This window comes from Bombyx mori, chromosome 17 (genome assembly GCF_030269925.1).
Source record: "Bombyx mori chromosome 17, ASM3026992v2".
In the NCBI taxonomy this organism is placed as follows: Eukaryota; Metazoa; Arthropoda; class Insecta; order Lepidoptera; family Bombycidae; genus Bombyx; species Bombyx mori.
In genome coordinates, this window is record NC_085123.1 from 522432 (window position 1) to 540246 (window position 17815).

The 17815-nt window shown below is 36.9% G+C and overlaps 2 protein-coding genes and 1 long non-coding RNA gene across 7 annotated transcripts in view; 2 read left to right on the top strand and 1 right to left on the bottom strand.

The window, feature by feature from the left end:
• Positions 1–232: 232 nt before the first annotated feature.
• Positions 233–9197, bottom strand: LOC101739405 (nuclear pore complex protein Nup85). Its single transcript, XM_004927147.5, has 9 exons — positions 9010–9197; positions 8245–8937; positions 7493–7615; positions 6776–6991; positions 4287–4396; positions 3267–3484; positions 2769–2987; positions 1575–1674; positions 233–1213 (listed from the first exon to the last, which is right to left on the bottom strand). Exons 1-9 carry the CDS (start codon positions 9082–9084, stop codon positions 1003–1005), a joined length of 1965 nt encoding a protein of 654 aa, XP_004927204.2. The 5' UTR covers positions 9085–9197; the 3' UTR covers positions 233–1002.
• On the top strand, positions 4423–6394 carry LOC134200403 (uncharacterized). The gene is made up of 2 exons (XR_009975303.1): positions 4423–5877; positions 6023–6394. It is a non-coding gene; the product is annotated as an uncharacterized LOC134200403 (long non-coding RNA).
• Positions 9198–10309: 1112 nt separating the features above from the next.
• Positions 10310–17815, top strand: part of LOC101740327 (epsin-1) — a 28921-nt gene continuing 21415 nt past the window's right edge. For 2 of the 5 annotated variants that reach the window (XM_062673229.1, XM_021348670.3), the window contains exon 1: positions 10310–10470. The gene's annotated coding sequence lies outside the window, so the exon portion shown is untranslated. Of the gene's footprint in view, positions 10759–10868; positions 11155–17815 lie in introns of those variants that run through there. The other 3 variants (XM_062673231.1, XM_062673232.1, XM_062673228.1) reach the window with 3 other exon arrangements.

Sequence of the window (17815 nt, forward strand, 5' to 3'; positions counted from 1 at the left end):
TTAAAATGTATTGCCAGCGAGACATAAATTACTTTCAAATGACCAGTAATTGTGTAACAACTTCGTAAATACAAACCTATATTTTGCATATTGATTCCCTTGTTTTTCCTAGTTTCATATAAGTATACATTTATAGAACCTGTACGTAGCTGTGGTCAAATGTAGCTGGGTAAACAAAATATATGATGCCACCTGATTATTTTCTGAATTAAAAAGATGTAAATAAACAACATTATAAATTACAAAAATACTTTATTTTCTTGTTATAACATCAAGTTCAATTTTACACACAACTTTGAACACTCACATTTTAATTTTACTAAATTAGTCTATAGTTTTTAAGCATAAATTTACAATAGATTTTGCTGACTTCAACGGAAGCTTGGCCCTCGGTAACAAGAAATCAATAGAAAACATAGTCTTGTGTACAAACCATACATTATGAGACATTGTGACCTCAACAATGTCTCTATTTTTCTGTAGTATCAAAACACGAGCATGGCATTTTAATTATAAAAATTATTACATCACATACTATTTCAAATAAACATTCTTTCAATTCTCCATTTATGTTTTTTATTGTTGAACGTTTGACCTTGAAACGGTTCGCTTAACTCCATTACACAGAGATATATCATAAATAAATAATTTATAGGTACAAAGTTTGCTGCAATATCATCACACCATTATGCTTTACGGTAGAGAATTTTAGAAATGGTATAAACAATATTATGCTATCACTGTCGTGAGCAGTAATTATACTTAATAAAATGTCCTGAAGTCAGTTTCTATACCATTTCAGATTTAAAGTTCTAAGATGTCACAAGTCATTGACATTAATGGTTTAATCTCATAAAACCTGTTAAAGTTATGGTGTAAGATAACAAATGAATGAGAACTTAAATTCTCTATCAACTCTTGCTGTTTTACTGAGACTCAGCTTCCCAGATTGATCAGCATCAATCGACAGTAGACGCATCACTCAACACACATAGCACTTTATCACTGAGTACTTTCTTCAGGTTTCTCGGCTAGTGCAGTCCGTGCCAGGTTCCTAAGTAAAGCCAATCTGAGGAGTTCCGCTTTCTCTCGGTTGAAGTTCTGGGCTCGTAGCTCAAGGCACAGCATCATATCGTATGTGTCATCTGCCGTGAACATGGCCTCGTCAGATTCCAATAGCGGTAGAGCATCTAGCAGTAAGGTTTCCCAGAAACTAAAATACAAAATAAGATATTATAAGAATATTTCTTCAATGTCACTCAGTGTCATGGAGTGAAGTCGGTCATTCAGTAAAAAGAGAGCAAAGTTGTGTACAGTTTATTAATGCTGTTTATCGTTTAATTTTTAATATTAATTTTGAAAGAGATTAAGGGCTTTAAATGTTGTTTTCTTATCACAGAGAACACAATAAAGTCTTATATTGTTTACTTCAGAATGAAGTACTCCATATTATTATTATATATATTATTGAGTCTTATTATCGCATATTTTGCTGAATACAAGAATTAACATTAACAAAAAGCACTAATACATGACGACATACTAAAAATGAAACCAGCTTAGTTGTTACTTACAAATCCGGGGCTATTTTAGATGTGATGAGCGATATGAGGAGCTGTGCGGCTTTTCGGAACTCTTTATTCTTGTACATGCGGTGAAATTCACAATATTTACCTACAAATAGAATTTTTTCAAAAAGATGGGAGTGGTAAGTTTTAGTTTGACTAATCATAATGGCAAATCAATGTGTTGGCATGGTATAAATAATACACTGATACTATTGTTAAAAATTTTGTTAAAAATTTATAAAAAAACACTAGTAACTAGTAGATCACTGGTGGTAGGACCTCTTGGGAGTCCGCACGGGTAGGTACCACCACCCCGCCTATTTCCGCCTTGAAGCAGTAATGCGTTTCGGTTCGAAGGGTGGGGCAGCCGTTGTAACTATACTGAGACCTTAGAACTTATATCTCGAGGTGGGTGGCGCATTTACGTTGTAGATGTCTATGGGCTACAGTAACCACTTAACACCAGGTGGGCTGTGAGCTCGTCCATCCATCTAAGGAATAAAAAAAAAAAATCGATGCCTTTGAAATGTGCTGGAAAAAGCTGCTACGCATTCCTTGGACAGCTATGAGAACCAATGTCTCCATCCTCCAAGAGCTGAAGGTCACCAAGCGCCTGCTGACTATGTGCCAGGAAAGGATCCGGAGTTTCTTTGGGCACATAATGAGATCTCCATTGCACAGCCTGGAGAAACTCACAATTCTCGGACAAATGGAGGGAAAGCGCGCTAGAGGAAGAGCGCCGGCTAGATGGGTGGACCAACTCAAGGAGGTGACTGGAGACCGGATACGGGGAGCGGTACATATGGCGCAGAACCGGACCGAGTGAAGGTTGACATACAGTCACGATCCTCAGCATTGAGGGAACGACCAGAAGAGAGAGTAACAGCCCAAACTTCTTACTAACATTCAGACAACATTTTGATACAAGAAGTTTTTATGAAAACATAATATTCTTTAGGTAGTTATTGTACTGGCTGGTTTGAAGTATTGGACGACTGTCATACATTACAATCGAGACTTCCACCTCATGTCTTGACGTGGGTGCATTAATTATGACGACTTCATAGACATGTTCTGGTAATCAAGTTATACAGGTGGGCCAAAGGTTCTGTCATCCGTCTACACAAACAAAAAATGTAGAGTCACTCTGTGAACATTATAACCTTCATTAGGATCCGCCATATTCAAGTAGCTGCATACCTAAGAAGAGTAGAGTGTCGTCAATGAGCAGCGCCGGTCCGGCGGTGAGCAGCAGGTCCGGCGCGGGCAGGCAGCCGGTGCGGCAGTAGTGGCGCAGCGCGGCCCCGGCGCAGCGCCCCGCCCGCCCCGCCGCGCCGCCGCGCACCGCCGCGCTCAGCGCCGCGCCGTCCCGCCCCGCCGCGCTGTGCCGCCCCGACAACACGCGCCACACGCCCTCGCCTGCAACCAACCACCACACAATTCATCAACAAACTCATGCTGCATATTGGAAACGGTCTCGTAGGAGTTACTAGTTAATTTAACTTATTAATGGTTATCAGAGTTCAAATTAACTATGAAGCAGCTTTCCCATTTTTTTTATTTTCATAATACTACTCCTTCCTGGTTTTTATCAAATAATTTCTTAAGAATTCCATTTGGAAATCATATATTATATACCATAGGCACGAAAGACTGCCACATTCAAATTAAATTCATAGTAATACTTCATGTACTTACCAACTTCCAAAAGTCCATATTTATTAGCTTCAGCAACAACCCTCATAGCTTTGGCATGAGTATTGATCGGAATCCTCTCTAGCAACAAATGAGCTCGGCATAGACCTTCAGGGGGACATGAAGCAAGGTAGGATAGTCCGACGGACCAGAGTGACTTGTGCTCCATTATCAAGGTTCCATATTCAAGAATTAAACTGTCTCGGAGACGTTGAGTTACACTATAAAAATAATATTATTACTCAAATTAAGCATGAATGTTCTTCTTCTGGAGAAAAAAATGAGATTGCAGTAAAAAAATGTGACACTTATTTTCATTTATAAGTGAAGATAGCTAGGCTCACAGGCCCTGCTTGTGGTAACTTTTACCTATAGGATGAACAATGATACACAATGAATGCAATACTGCCACATATTTCAAGATTGATTAATACTTTTTAACTAAAAGTTGACACAATCAAATATTAAAAAATGATTAATTATGATTGGATGATTATTCATGATTAGTTTTAAAGATGGTTTGAACACAATCGAAACCTCAACATCAATGAGGTTAAATAGTTTTTTTTATATTGATATTTATTTATTGCTAAGATTGGTGGACGAGCCTACAGCCCACCTGGCGTTAAGTGGTCACCGGAGTCCAGAGACCTCAACAACGTAAATGCGGCCACCCGCCTTAAGATATTAATTCTAAATCAGTTTCTCAGTATGCCCCATTCTTAAAACCGAAACGTATTACTGTTTCACAGCAAAAACGGGAAAAGCAGTGGCACCTACCCATGCTAACTTACAAGGTGCCCTGCCACCAGTAACTATGCAATAAACAATGTTATTCCTTCACTGTTGAAGTCAATCGTGAACATTTGTTGAGTACAGACAAATTGATAACAGCCTGCAAGATTCAATAACTGGCACCATAGTATGGCTCGATGCAAACACAACGCATGTCATCTCTCGCAGGCCACAAGGACTTCAAAAAGTAAGAGACAATAAAACAGAAAATTCTCAAATCCTACTCACTTATTTTGGTGTTTATCCAATACTTTTAATTTTCCACAATGATACAATATGTCTGATAGATGTGTTGCAAACCATCCATTATCTGTTATATGCTGGATTTCATGAATTACCTGGAAATGTCAATTGGGTAAATCCAATTTTTAGTTAACTCAATTGTATTTTTTAATCTTGAGATTTAAAATTTGTTCTACCTTTGTATTGCCAAATTGAGGGCAATTATTCACTTATTTGTGCTGTAAATAGATGTATTAAGCTAACTGCTCAGGTTTGTCTATTAATATTAATTACACCATTTAAAATTTATTTATTTATTTTATTTATTTATTTATGTACACACAGAAAACAAGACACAGTACAGAGTAATAGGAAAATTATGTACAAAGGCACTGCTTATTTCTTTGAGAAATCTCTTCCAGCAGACCTGCGAGAGGATAATGAGAATAATAATAAAAAGTGATAAGTGTGTGTAGAACACATAACTAAAATAACAAATACAACATGAGAATTATAGCACATACACATAGCAAATATTAAAAGTAACACAGTAACACTCGTATATGCGAAGAGTATAGAACCATGATCATTCGGTTGATGATAGATAAAATTGTTTGACCTTGTATTTAAAAACGGAAACAGACTTGCAAACTCGGATGTCAGCCGGCAACGAATTCCACAGTCTGACCGCGTGCACAGTAAAGGAGTGAGAATAGAAATTGGTTTTGTGGGAAGGGAATAACAAAACAGAACGTTGGTTGGACCTGCAGGGAGCATCAGGAGAACGAATGAAAGAGAATCGCTCACGTAAATATAAGGGAGAAGTGGGCTTATGTAGGATATTGAATAGGAGACATAATATTCGAGTATTCCTACGAAGGCGTATAGGGAGCCATTTAAGTTCTTTGCGAAAATGAGAAACATGATCGAATTTTCTGAGATTGTATATAAAACGGATACATAGATTTTGCATCCTCTCAAGCTTGTTTGAGAGCTCCTCAGTGGCATCCAAGTAGCAGGCATCGGCGTAATCAATTATGGGTAGAATGAGAGCTTGGACGAGAGATATTTTTGTATGCTGAGGTAAGAAGCCCTGCAGACATCTCAACGAGTGCAAGGCAAAGTGCACCTTCCTACTAATCTCAGCAACGTGAGAACTCCACGAAAGATGTCGATCTACAATAACACCCAGGTTTTTAACTGAATCGGTTAGAGTTATTTGAGTCCCATCCAAATAAATTGGGGGGAGTATAGGATCGCTGAGTCTACTGCGCAATTGTTTACCCCCTATAATGATAGCCTGTGATTTTCCCGGATTAATGTGCAGACCGTAGGCTTTTGCCCATTCACTGATAGACTTCAGATCACTGTTCATCGCAGCAATAGCCGATTCAACTTCAGGCTCCGAGAAGTGGCGATATAGCTGGAGATCGTCTGCGTAGAGGTGGAATTTAGAAGATATAAGCCTAGTGACAGAGTTTATAAACACAGAAAACAGAAGAGGAGAAAGAACACCACCTTGGGGAACGCCCGCACTGACGTTCTGCCAATCCGAGAAAATCTCGTCAAGACGGACACATTGCGAGCGCCCCCGAAGGTAACTATCAAACCAGTTAATAGCAGATGAGGAGATATTGTTTGATTTGAGTATTTCGAGCAGAACATCGAAGTCAACAGAGTTAAAAGCGCTGCTGAAATCTAACAACACTAATAAAGTTAGTTGTTTGTTTTCCATGGCCCAGCGAATGTCATCGGTCACTTTTAGAAGAGCTGTAACCGTGCTGTGGCCCTTGCGAAAACCAGATTGGAAGGAGCTAAGAAGATTGTGGGAGAGGAGAAAAGACGACAGCTGACGGTGGACAATGTGCTCAAGGACTTTGGAAAGAAAAGGAAGTATAGATATAGGCCGGAACTGAGATGGCAAAATAGGATTGGGGCTTTTTGGGATAGGAACAACGTAGGCTTGTTTCCAAGAATCAGGAAAGTTGCTAGAGGTAAAGGAAAAATTGAAAATATGGGTAAGTATAGGTGCTACCGTTGGAAGAATTAGGGCAATCATTTTAGAGCATACGTTATCAATTCCAACAGCCGTGGATGAGATGGAGAAAAAGGAATTACGGACATCAGCAACCGAGACTGGACTTAAGTCAAAAATAGGGATCCGGGGTACGGATAGACTTGAAATCTTAAGCAACGTGGCCGTCTTTGACGAATCACTGAGTGACACAGGAGGGAGAGAAAAATGCTTATTGAGGGCGCACAAGTCAGTATCCTTGACAGAAGAGACCGGAGTTTTGCCAATGCCGACAGATTTAAGGAATCTCCAAGTATGAGCAGGGCTGCGATTTTCAAGTGATTTGTGAAAGTAAAGTCTTTTAGCATCTCTGCACAAATGGTTGCACCGGTTGCGCAGTGCTTTGTATATGGCCAGGCTGTACCAATTAATTAAAAATTTAACTAATCTTTTTACCAGCTTACTGGCATCTGTCACTTACTTGATGCATATCACCTTCCAACAATGCCCGTAAAGTCCTATCCAGCCTAGAGCCTGAGGGCATAGATCCCATTCCAGCACAGGCCGATGCTGCAGCAGACAACTCATGAGTCCTAGACCAAGGTGCTGTGAACATTACGTAGCCTCCCAACATATCAAACCACGATGTGTATGTGCTACGTATTGACTCAAATGCTGAATATTCTCCTATGATTAACTGTGGGACAAAATTGTATAAATTAGTAAACGAATTACACAATGTTTTAGTATAATAAAAAATAAGCCTAATTAGCTCACTTCATCTTCCTAAAGCCTATTTTAAGACTTAGTGTTAATTAATGAACCACTTAATAATATAAAAAAATAATTCTTGAAAACATTTTCAATTAAGAAAAAAATTCATTTCACAATATTCAAATCATAACTCATTTATTTTGAAGTTATAGATTAACTGATTAAATTAATTAAATGTTCTTATTTGCTGTATATTATGCTGTTATTATTACCGTTATTCAACAGGTATGCTTGCATCTGCCATGTTCCTATTTGATTTGGCTTAGAACGGGGAAATTAGCATAGATAAATAGGTAATTTTACAAATTTTTTGAATGTAGTAAATGATGATGATGGTGGTATACACTTTAATCTAAGAATTTTGAGGACAAGAACAGTTTCTAGTTTATGCAGTTACTTAATTGATTCACACATCTTTACTTACTCTCATAATAAGTTCAAGTTTTGGTTGTGATGCCAACACTCTGCTAGTAACCTTAGCTCTGCATTCAGCCTGCCAATGCTTCCAAGTTACTGTAAACTCCCCAGTTGATATACCACCATATATCTGTAATTTTATATCCATGTTATGTAGATGTAAAGTGTTTATGGCAAGATGTGAGGTAAGATCGAACTTTTAGCTATAGGATATCCCAGGTTAAATTTGTTTAATAATATACAACTTTTCATAACCACAATGAAGTCTTTGATCTGACACAATGGTTACATAAATTAATAATAACATAAATTTATAAATTTTGATGGTGTTAATTGTTTTTCCCAAAATAGTTTTCCAGCTGAAGTTTGACATGTGTGGACTATAACCTATATCATGTGAACAGTCATTCAGTAGTTTAGACATAAAAATCTAATAAGACAAGAGTAAAGTTCATATATGGCTGAGCCTTTACTCGCCCACCTGTCCTGGTGAAACTGGAAAGGCCTCCGGGCCACCAGTAATCTTTCATTCATAAAGAAAAAACATTCATATAAAATATCTTATTAGCATGTTCCAAACATCTCTAAATGGTGATGGAATTGTTCAGATAAATTGTCTCTTAACTATCCAAAGTATAATTTTTGCTCTTAATTAATTTATACTGTGGAATACTTAATGAAAATCAATTGTTCCCTTTATTTGTGAGGAATTTAAATGATAATTTGACTTTAGAAATTATATTTCATTTTTATACTCACACTATAAACAGGCATACTCCGTAATGAATTATCAACAAGCTTAAATTCATTTGTTTCTGATAATGAATTTAATTTCAGTAGAGCTCGGGCGACATCTACTCGCCCTTGCACAACCATGCCAATCACAGTATCCCAATAGTCATCGTGGTCTTCTGAACCTCGCTCACAGGCCTCCAGCAACTGCGCTGCAGTCTGCTCATGGCACGGAAAATGGAATCGAACCCATTCTAGGAGGTATGGCAACACAATGTCTCCGGGAATCTTATCTATGTAAAGGATCTCACATAAATGCCAAATACATTCAACAGAATAAAATATTGTAATGTATGATTGTAAATTGATCATGTCGCTGCCGTCTTTCGCATCATTAAGGGCTTCTTGCAAGTTTTCAATGCACACTCTTATAATAGAACGATATTGTCGTGAAAGTTTTAATAATTCCACGTGATTGTCATTATTTTTTGAAGAATCGACGAGTTTCTGCAGAGATAAATATGTACCATTGGATTCGTTTACCAGTTTTCGTAAAATCGGATGAAATAATACAATCTCGTGACGTATATTGAGTATTTTGTTTTCGACATCATTTTTTGGTGTTTTCGAAACAGTTTGACTGCGTGGGTAGATAGAAAACTTGTTACCACTCCTCCACGCACATCCTACGCCCTTATTGAAACATTTTTCTGGTATATTCTGTAAGAAACAAAAAAAATAACTTAACTCAAACATAACCTATATATTCGTTGAATCATGTTAATTACTTACAAATGTTTTAGCTCGAATAATAGGACTACTATCATCGCCACGAACATTATTGTTAGAAAAAGTCGTTATATTCATTTTGTATTAAATCTTTCATGTACACAATGCAATTTCACATAAAATTTTGTAAACATTTGAATGCGAAACAGAATTGATCAGAAACCGCCGTTTCAAATGCGCTGATTTTTTTATTTGTTTCACACATAGAACAAGGTGAAAGCAAAGGAAACAAAATCCATACAGCCAATTATTCTTTTTGGTCAAATGCGTAATAATAGTGGGTTAGTAATCTTTTAGCATGTGTATATGGGCAGGTGTGAGAAAATAAAACAAAATCGCAGGACATGGCTTAGCGGTATCTTTTTCAAAAATACGCACACAATTCTATTTCGACGTCACCTCATCTCATCTCATTGCAATTTCAGATGATTCAATTTGGTTTCATTCCTTCCTATTAGATTTAGATAAGTTGACGAGCAATACGCACCTGTTATTTTTTATAATTCGTTGTCTATTCGCTGGTGTCTAAGGGGCTATTTCAGCTACGCGCAAACAAGTAGATGAGCTCAGAAATTCAACCTGAGAAAATTTGCTAACACTAGCCCTAGCAAGAACAGTGCCGCTGCAAAATCTATTACCCGATCAGAATCACGACTCATTGAGAATATCCGGCCAGAAACGCAGTGGGTTGTGTCTATGAGTTAATTCGATCATCGAAAACTTCGTCGCAATTGACGTGATTGATGAAGAAAGTAACCGTGAGTGAAAGGATCGGATAGGTCATGTTTCGCGATGTAATTTTACGTTGCCTCGTCCTTTGAGTCGGATATGTAATAAGCAGCGGTCACATTAAATAGATTATCGTGTCGCACCGAGCACTACGTTAATATTGCCACCGATCACAAAACATAAAATCAAAGACTCATTTGTATTGTATAGACTATGTAGTCCACCTTTCATAGCGGAACGCTTTCTAACTGTTATGCTTTAGAAACAGACAGAACAGTGATACCCAATAATGAAATTTACTGAAATCTACATGTAATTTCGTTCGCGTTCGACTTTTGTACTTCGGGTTTCAACTTCTGCACTTTCACAGATGCTAAACGATTGATAATCTACCATGATTATACGTTTAAACTAGAAGCAACACTAAATTAACAAAATAAAATAATCCATACAGTTACCTTGCCTCCCCGCCGAAAAGTTTCTTACAAACTTTAAATACACGAACATACGGCCAACAGTGCTAGACAAACTTTAACCCAAGATAACTAAAAAGTCGAGTATGATAGCCGTAAACATATTTTAAAAAGGTATGCATTGACAGTTGACGTTTTTGTTTGTTTTCGTAGTTTGACGCTCGTGATTCATTGTGAAACGTTTATCCCCTATAATAAAAAAAGTTTTTAAGTTTATATTTACCCTGAAATTAAATCCTTCCAGTATTTACAAGGTATAAAGGTACGTGAACATTTGATGACTTTGCATTTTTATTTAATAAGTAATGTCGCTGACCGGATGACCTGTTGGAGGACATATTGTTGATTTTGTCATGAATTAAATCTTGACAGTTTCAATTCGTCAAAAACTGTTTTGTAAACGGTATATTATTTTACAACAAAATTATAAAGTAAGTCAACTGTTATAATATAACTCGACGTTTTAATTAATATAATGCGATATCCAATATAAAAACAATTTAACTTGAAAGTTTTCGTTTGTTGTCAAAGTCGGATTTAACTATTTTTGGTAAGTTTAGTTCTTAATATTTCATGTGACCTGACTTTCTAGAGTGATCCGAATCATTGAGGCCTTCACCTCGTCTAGGGGCCATAATATTGATACAAAAACCGTGAGCTGCAACCGCGACTGTGACGTAGCGAGCGGTGAAAAACTAAACCGAGTGAATTAGGCCGCAGAAACCCGCTTCGGCGGTCGTGTTGTGTTCTGTGTCGTACCGTGACGTTCGGCGATCGTAGAAGATTCTGTGTACTAATTTATCGTAGTTGATGTGATAAAAAATTATCATTGAATGATATCTAGTATAATATTACTGTTTCGTCGTTCGTACCTGTGCACAGCTCAGACTAGTGGTGTTACTTGTGAAGTGTTTGTGGTGAAGAAATATTTTGGTGTAAACATTGTGTAAGTTGAATACTTGCAGTGCAAGTTGGATGTTACCTCTGTCCAGTAACCTTGAATGTTGTACATGTACATGTTTTATCATATCAAAGCAACATTTCATTTTATTTGTTATCATAGCTCATACAAAAATTCTCTTTTAGCTGTGAATTCCAACTCTTGACTATTTTAACACTCATTTCCAAATTTAAACTTTCTAACTGCACATTTAAAATTGTAAATTATTTCAATGTATTGTAAATGGCTGTGACACCCTTTTTCAGATAAGACATCTTTGAATAGCTTACCTAGGTATGTGTGACATATAGACCCAACACCCCAAGAAAAAAGTCATAAAAACAATCAACAACATAAATGCAAACTCACAAACAATTGTGGTTCTGATGTTGGGGTTTATAAAATCCCAGTTATTTAGGAGTTTCGATGAGATTATTATTAGAATTATTAGATCACCCCTGTATGCTAATTGACACTGGTTCTTCTTTATCTCAACACCTAACACATTATGTGATTGAGATTTTGACATTTAAATAGTGTAAAGGCCATTTTAGTGCTTTATTTGTGTTTTGATGAAAATGGAAAAATTATAATTAAATTCATCTCATATAAAGCAATAGATGGACAAGCTACATATAAAGCAATAGATGAACACAACTACACACAACATACTACTATCTATTTGTGCCCTCTTATATATATTTTTGAATACAAACTTCTTCAAAACTATCATCTGCTTGGACTATATATATTGATTTATGTCTGGCTTGTAGCCTGTTGCCGTTCATCCATTGATGTAGTGGTCTGCCTCTATTGTGACTTAGAGTGAGATGTCTGTTTGGTTTGGGGGTCCTGCCGAACCAATGACATCAGTCTGTCGTGGCACTGGGCACTGCTCACTCCATTTTCGCCTCCTTTCAATTTACTTATTCATGTGATTTCCAATATTTTCAGTCAATATGCAATAGATGCAAAAAACGTATCGATGTAATAATATAATCATTGCTAAAATTTTCGATTTTACTTAATGTAGTGTTGCAGGAAGGTGTATGATACATTTTCAAACCAAAACACATGAATGTTCTGTGGCAGAATACATAAGATGATGATACTTGCAGGCTTATGATATGCCGCAGAAATCAATAAATTAGATTGTTTGTAATGTGCCCTACTACCACTAAACATAATACATTTTTTGTATTAAATAAATTGTCCTTCACTTCCTCAACACTTTAGACAATAGAACAAAACAAACATGTTCACGAACAACAATAAATGTTGTAGATAATTTAATGACAATCAATCGCAGCGTGATATCAGACGAGACCTCTCAAAAACATGATAAAGATTCAATCCGTGATAAGATGAATCATTTTTTGTTCAGTGTTTCAGAATGTTCTTTTTTAGTATTGTAGATAGACCGTGAAGCTGATGGTTCATCTGGAATCTACCACAAACATGAGGTTGAACTTATTGGCATCAATGAATGCCATTGATATATTATCTGTCTCACTTCTCACAATAATGCATTATTTATTTGTGCTCTAGAAATTTGAGGCTATGACTGCTTTAAAGATTTTAAAAGCATTTTTCGACACGGAAGGTACAACTGTATCCGCCCCCAAATTGAACCAATTTAACGTTTGTTTTTTCAATATAGTCAGACAATGGCTACGCCGGTTTGTTTGCTTTTATTCTGGTTGGTGATAAAAAAATTCTTCTAGATACAGGATAAGCAATAAATTTTAAAAGATTCCCAATAGTTGAAATAAAAAAAGCCGTTTTAAAACTATTTGTTTATTGTCTTATATATTTTTTTTTTTATCAGGTCGATACTGGTATTAGAGTGAGTTTATAAAATTATTGTTTCTCCTTGGTGCTTGATGTGTGTATTTTCAAGATTATCGGATGCCTTGAACTCAGTGAAAATGACATTCAAAGTTACCCGTTACATAAAAACAAATATATAGTACATACGTACATACATACATAATGTATACCAAGCTAATACGAGCGTGTTCAAAATTTAAATAGGTACATAAAAATATTTGATCTAGATTTAATATTCAGGGAGGAAACGGAAATACAGAATTACGCAGCACGTTTCAGCCTAACCGTAAAATATCCCGTTAATTTGATTTTACATTTTCCGACTGTAGGATGTATAGATAGTCTTCGTAAATTTAATTAAAAAAAAACACGTCATTAAACCGTTTTTGGTAATTTACGTTACTCTGTATAGATAAGCATATAAGGAGGGTCATTAATAAAAAAAACAAATTTTTGCCAACGAAAATCTTAGTCATCCATCATAAGAAAACTTTACGCATTAATTATGTCTATACATTGACATCGAAAACAACAAAGATTTTGTGGATTCGTGAATTTTATCGTGATAAGGGCTTACTTAATTTTAAAATTCGTGCTAGCGATATCGGCGTAATTTTTTTTTTATTAAGTATATAAAAAAAAAAACCAAAAAGTTTGCTGAGAAAACAACCCGACTGAACCTAGCGATTGCCCAGTCCGTCCCGGTAATGTCTACATATACGTTAGGCCATTGAGTATATGAAAAACGTAAAGATAAACCGGGTTTTTTTAAGAGTCAAGAAATTAATATAAACTAGATCTAATTTAATCCAATCCATTCTAAATTTTCCTTCTGCCTCTGTAACGTAAGTATAATTAATACATACGCGTCATGAGCATAAAAATAGCAATTTCAGGTATGTATTTACATGAAACTAATAAATTATACCTGGATTCCGTTTGAGGAATGTTCAGTATTCAAACGCCATATATTGTAATTAATTAAATCACGACGAATAATGGCTCTATAAAACCAATAGTCGTAGTAACCTATAAAACTGAAGGTACGATGTTATTAACCACGACTGATAAAAAACCCCACTCTTATTAAATGCACTCGTATCTTGCGTCAAAGATGCCAATTTATTTTGTAAGGGCATCTAGATGTCATAGATAGATATATGCAATAGACTGTGATAGTAATTAAACTTATAGTGATTCCATAGCGAATCCATAAAACTATCGAGTTCTCATTCTCGTAGTTAAATCCCGTCAAAAACTATGTATGTAACAAGCGGCAATTTAGGAATTACGCTAATAATAATTTTAATAAATGAACATAGATTTATTTAAAACAATGCTATAATTGAAAACACTTTCATGGTGTATATCTTTCGATTAATTACGAGCCGTAGGACTAACACTGAAGGTCGCGCAACGACAACCTGATAAACAGAAGAATCCATCCCTAGCGTTTCCTAAATGGGTGATTCTCATGTGATGTGGTGAAAATGAGGTATTTGCTTCAGATGCGTTTCGTTTTGTATTGTTATTGTATGAATTGCTTATTGTTTACATACTGTGTTTTGTTTTTCAAAGCTTGAGTTTTAAATTTGCGTTAGCACCTAAATGTTCATAGAGCCCGAAACCAGCCAAGTTCGTTTTCCGGTTTTCCTGAGGAATGCGATTGTGTTTTGAATCAGCAGTAGTCATTTGTTTTGGCATTCGACAATAACAGTTAGATTGTTTGATACCAAAATAATAGGTTTTTAATTTGATTTTTTTATTCACTGGTGGTGGAGCGAATCTTGAGCCTCTACGGGTAGGTATCACAACACTGCCGGCTTAAAGCGTTAAAGTTAAGCCGTTAAATAGTACCATTGAGACTTGGGGCTCCCTTCCAAGGTGAGTGTGTGGTAGCATTAGGTTCGCGTAGCAATCAATGTTTTGAATTTAATTTTACATTGGTACGACGAGCCCTTGCAGATATTGTGTCAGACATTACGCGAGTTTCCACGGTTGTACAGCAACCTGCGAAACATATGCTAATTGGTGTTCCATCGTCTGTTAGAAGGTCGACCGGACCGCGGACCTTGTGTCCACACGACTTATCGATTTGTACAGCGGCCTGACTATTAATAGACTAGTGCTTTAACTGTTGTTCAGTATTTTTTCATACCATTTTATGTGTTGGACCCAGTTAGGCAACATTTCGTTTTTTATTACATCACTATTGGTAAACAAGGAAGTGGTGATAAACATTATCGTTAATACGTAACTAAGTAAATAGTAAAATAGTTAGCGCTTGGTGCTACTGGTCTAATCAAAAAGACTTCGAGCGCGGCAGTCTAACCGAGCTGGTTATACCACTGGTATTACCAGTGGAAAGGCGGATGGTGAGTCCACGCGGATCACATTTTGCCGCAAAGCAGGCGTTTGTTCCGTTCTGAAGGGCGGTGCGGCTGTTATGCAATACAATAAAGACCTCGACCTCATGTCTTTTAATGAGAGGCAGCATTCTCGCTGTGACGCCATCAGCTCGGCCTAACAATTTAAGGTCTGGTGATGAAATCCTCTGCCCATCCAAAATATTAAAAAATGTCAACATTGAAACTACACTGTTTTTCTAGATAGTTCTAGAGAACGAAAACTAAATTCTTCTCGGTAATCTTTCTAACAGGTTCAACATTGCGACTCATATCATTTCTGGGTATCAATGAATCACAGGCTACATGCTACATGAATATGTGAGAAACAATTTTTTTCAATAAATTTTCATTCAAAAAATTACCTATTCTGAACCTAATCAGTCATGTATTATGATAAAAAAAATGGCCATTTGTAATCTCAGTTAAATACCCGTCATCAATTTGGATTAAATTTATTTTGCCCACGATGAATCATCGTCTTGATACGTAGTACATATATATCTGTGCGTAATGTATTATTGAAGTTCTTACTTTATAGTATGGTATTATTCTGTCTGGATATTAACATAAGAATAAATATTGCGATAATGCAAGGAGTTTTTGGCAGCTTAAACTGGAGTGCAACCGGTAACCTTGCCATCGAAAGCATATCGATAGGAATAAAGTCTTAAAGTATGGTAATGAAAAATACTTCTTCGTTCTCACGAGGGCGAGGGCGAGGGAGAGCTATTTTAGAAGCATTCTGATTCTACGCGCGCGTTATCAGACACATTGCCGTATCTTCCTTCCGAAAATCCCTAAATACAGAAGGCAGAACAGTAGAATATCGGTTCTAGTTTTAAACTTCGCTTCCGAAAACGTGCCCCTTCGCCGTGACAAAGCAGAGAACCTTATTTATAGCTTTCCAGTCGCGATAATATTGGCGATATTAAATATAATTTTACGAATTCCCACTAATTACTTCAAGTAATCATTAACAATATTTATTTTTATCGCTTATTTTCCGACAAGAACCTAACTATATTGGGGTTTTACATAATTCGTGTATGTAGTTGTAGTGTGAGTTTCGGTGGTCACCTGTTGTTTATTTATAAGATGTCATGTTTTCTTTGCAAGAATAAATAAATTGGTGCTAGGACTTTTCGTTCGCGCATATTCAATCAACCTATGCCCGCCTCACGGTCTTTGATTTGGTACAAAGTCTACAAAGGAGAGTACAGTGGTTCTTTGAAGATAATTGAGATTTCGTCATGGCTACAGAGTAGTCCTGGAGCTTGTGGGTCCGCACCACCATAGTGTCACATAGACCTAACTAATTCTTCCACGAAAGAATCAAGCATTGCTCTTTTTAGGGCAGGGTAATCATTAACTTCAATTGAATCGAGACTTCAAAGTCATCTTTCGAGTTTGTCGAAGGTATTTAAGCTATGATGCGGCTGAACGCGGCTACCAGGCATCGCTGCGAGTTCGTAGTTACATTGAGAGATCTTCATAAAGCATACGTTTGGTTCTCGCAACGCTAGACACACACAGGAAACAATAAAATCCCCATAATGATCATGATCGGCGCGTTGCGTGCGAGGTCGACGACCTGTTCGCTTTCATGTCATGTGACGTCATTGTTCAAATGACCTAGGCTTCGATCGAGAGTTGATTAAGCACTCTTCCTTTTGCGAGGGTATATTATTAGTGGACGTGGTAAACAGTAGAAACAGTTAAAACGCGTTGTCACTAATAAGGCTTCGTCAAACAGAACGCGTAATTAGCGCGCGTCAGAGCGCTACGCTATGACGCCGAGATGTGATGTACTACTGTGGTAACATACCATCACACAGAGTGCTAGCGCTATAAGCCCTATAGCGCTGGCGCTCTGTTTGACGGTATGTTACCTCACATCTCGGCGTCATAGCGCGGCGTCAGTTTAGCGCTCTGACGCGCGCTAATTACGCGTTCTGTTTGACGAAGCCTTTATTGAGACGTTCAAACTGGGTTCGAGACAACGCGGTGTGTACTAGGTAATAGTAATGTCACGTTGATTACTGATAACCCATCTTGGGATATGGTCTGAGAAATGGGTAGGATGGGGTACGGGACTGGGGACCGATTTTTATAATACTTGTACCGGATAGCCATCACAGAGCACAGGATACTTGACAGATGCCTGAATCTCGCCTATTACATTTTCAAGATAAGCTAAGCTAAGATAAGATAAGCTCCGAACAACAACATTCGTCTTCCCTTTGTCGTATACCCTTCAAATACTCATTTATTTATTTATTGTACTCTTCACGTACAGGCAGTACTATAATAATACAAATCTGTTAGAAAACGTATTATAATATAGAGTAGTGAAATAAAAAAAAATTACTGGTGGTAGGACCTCTTGTAAGTCCGCACGGGTATCACCACCCCTATTTCTGCCGTGAAGC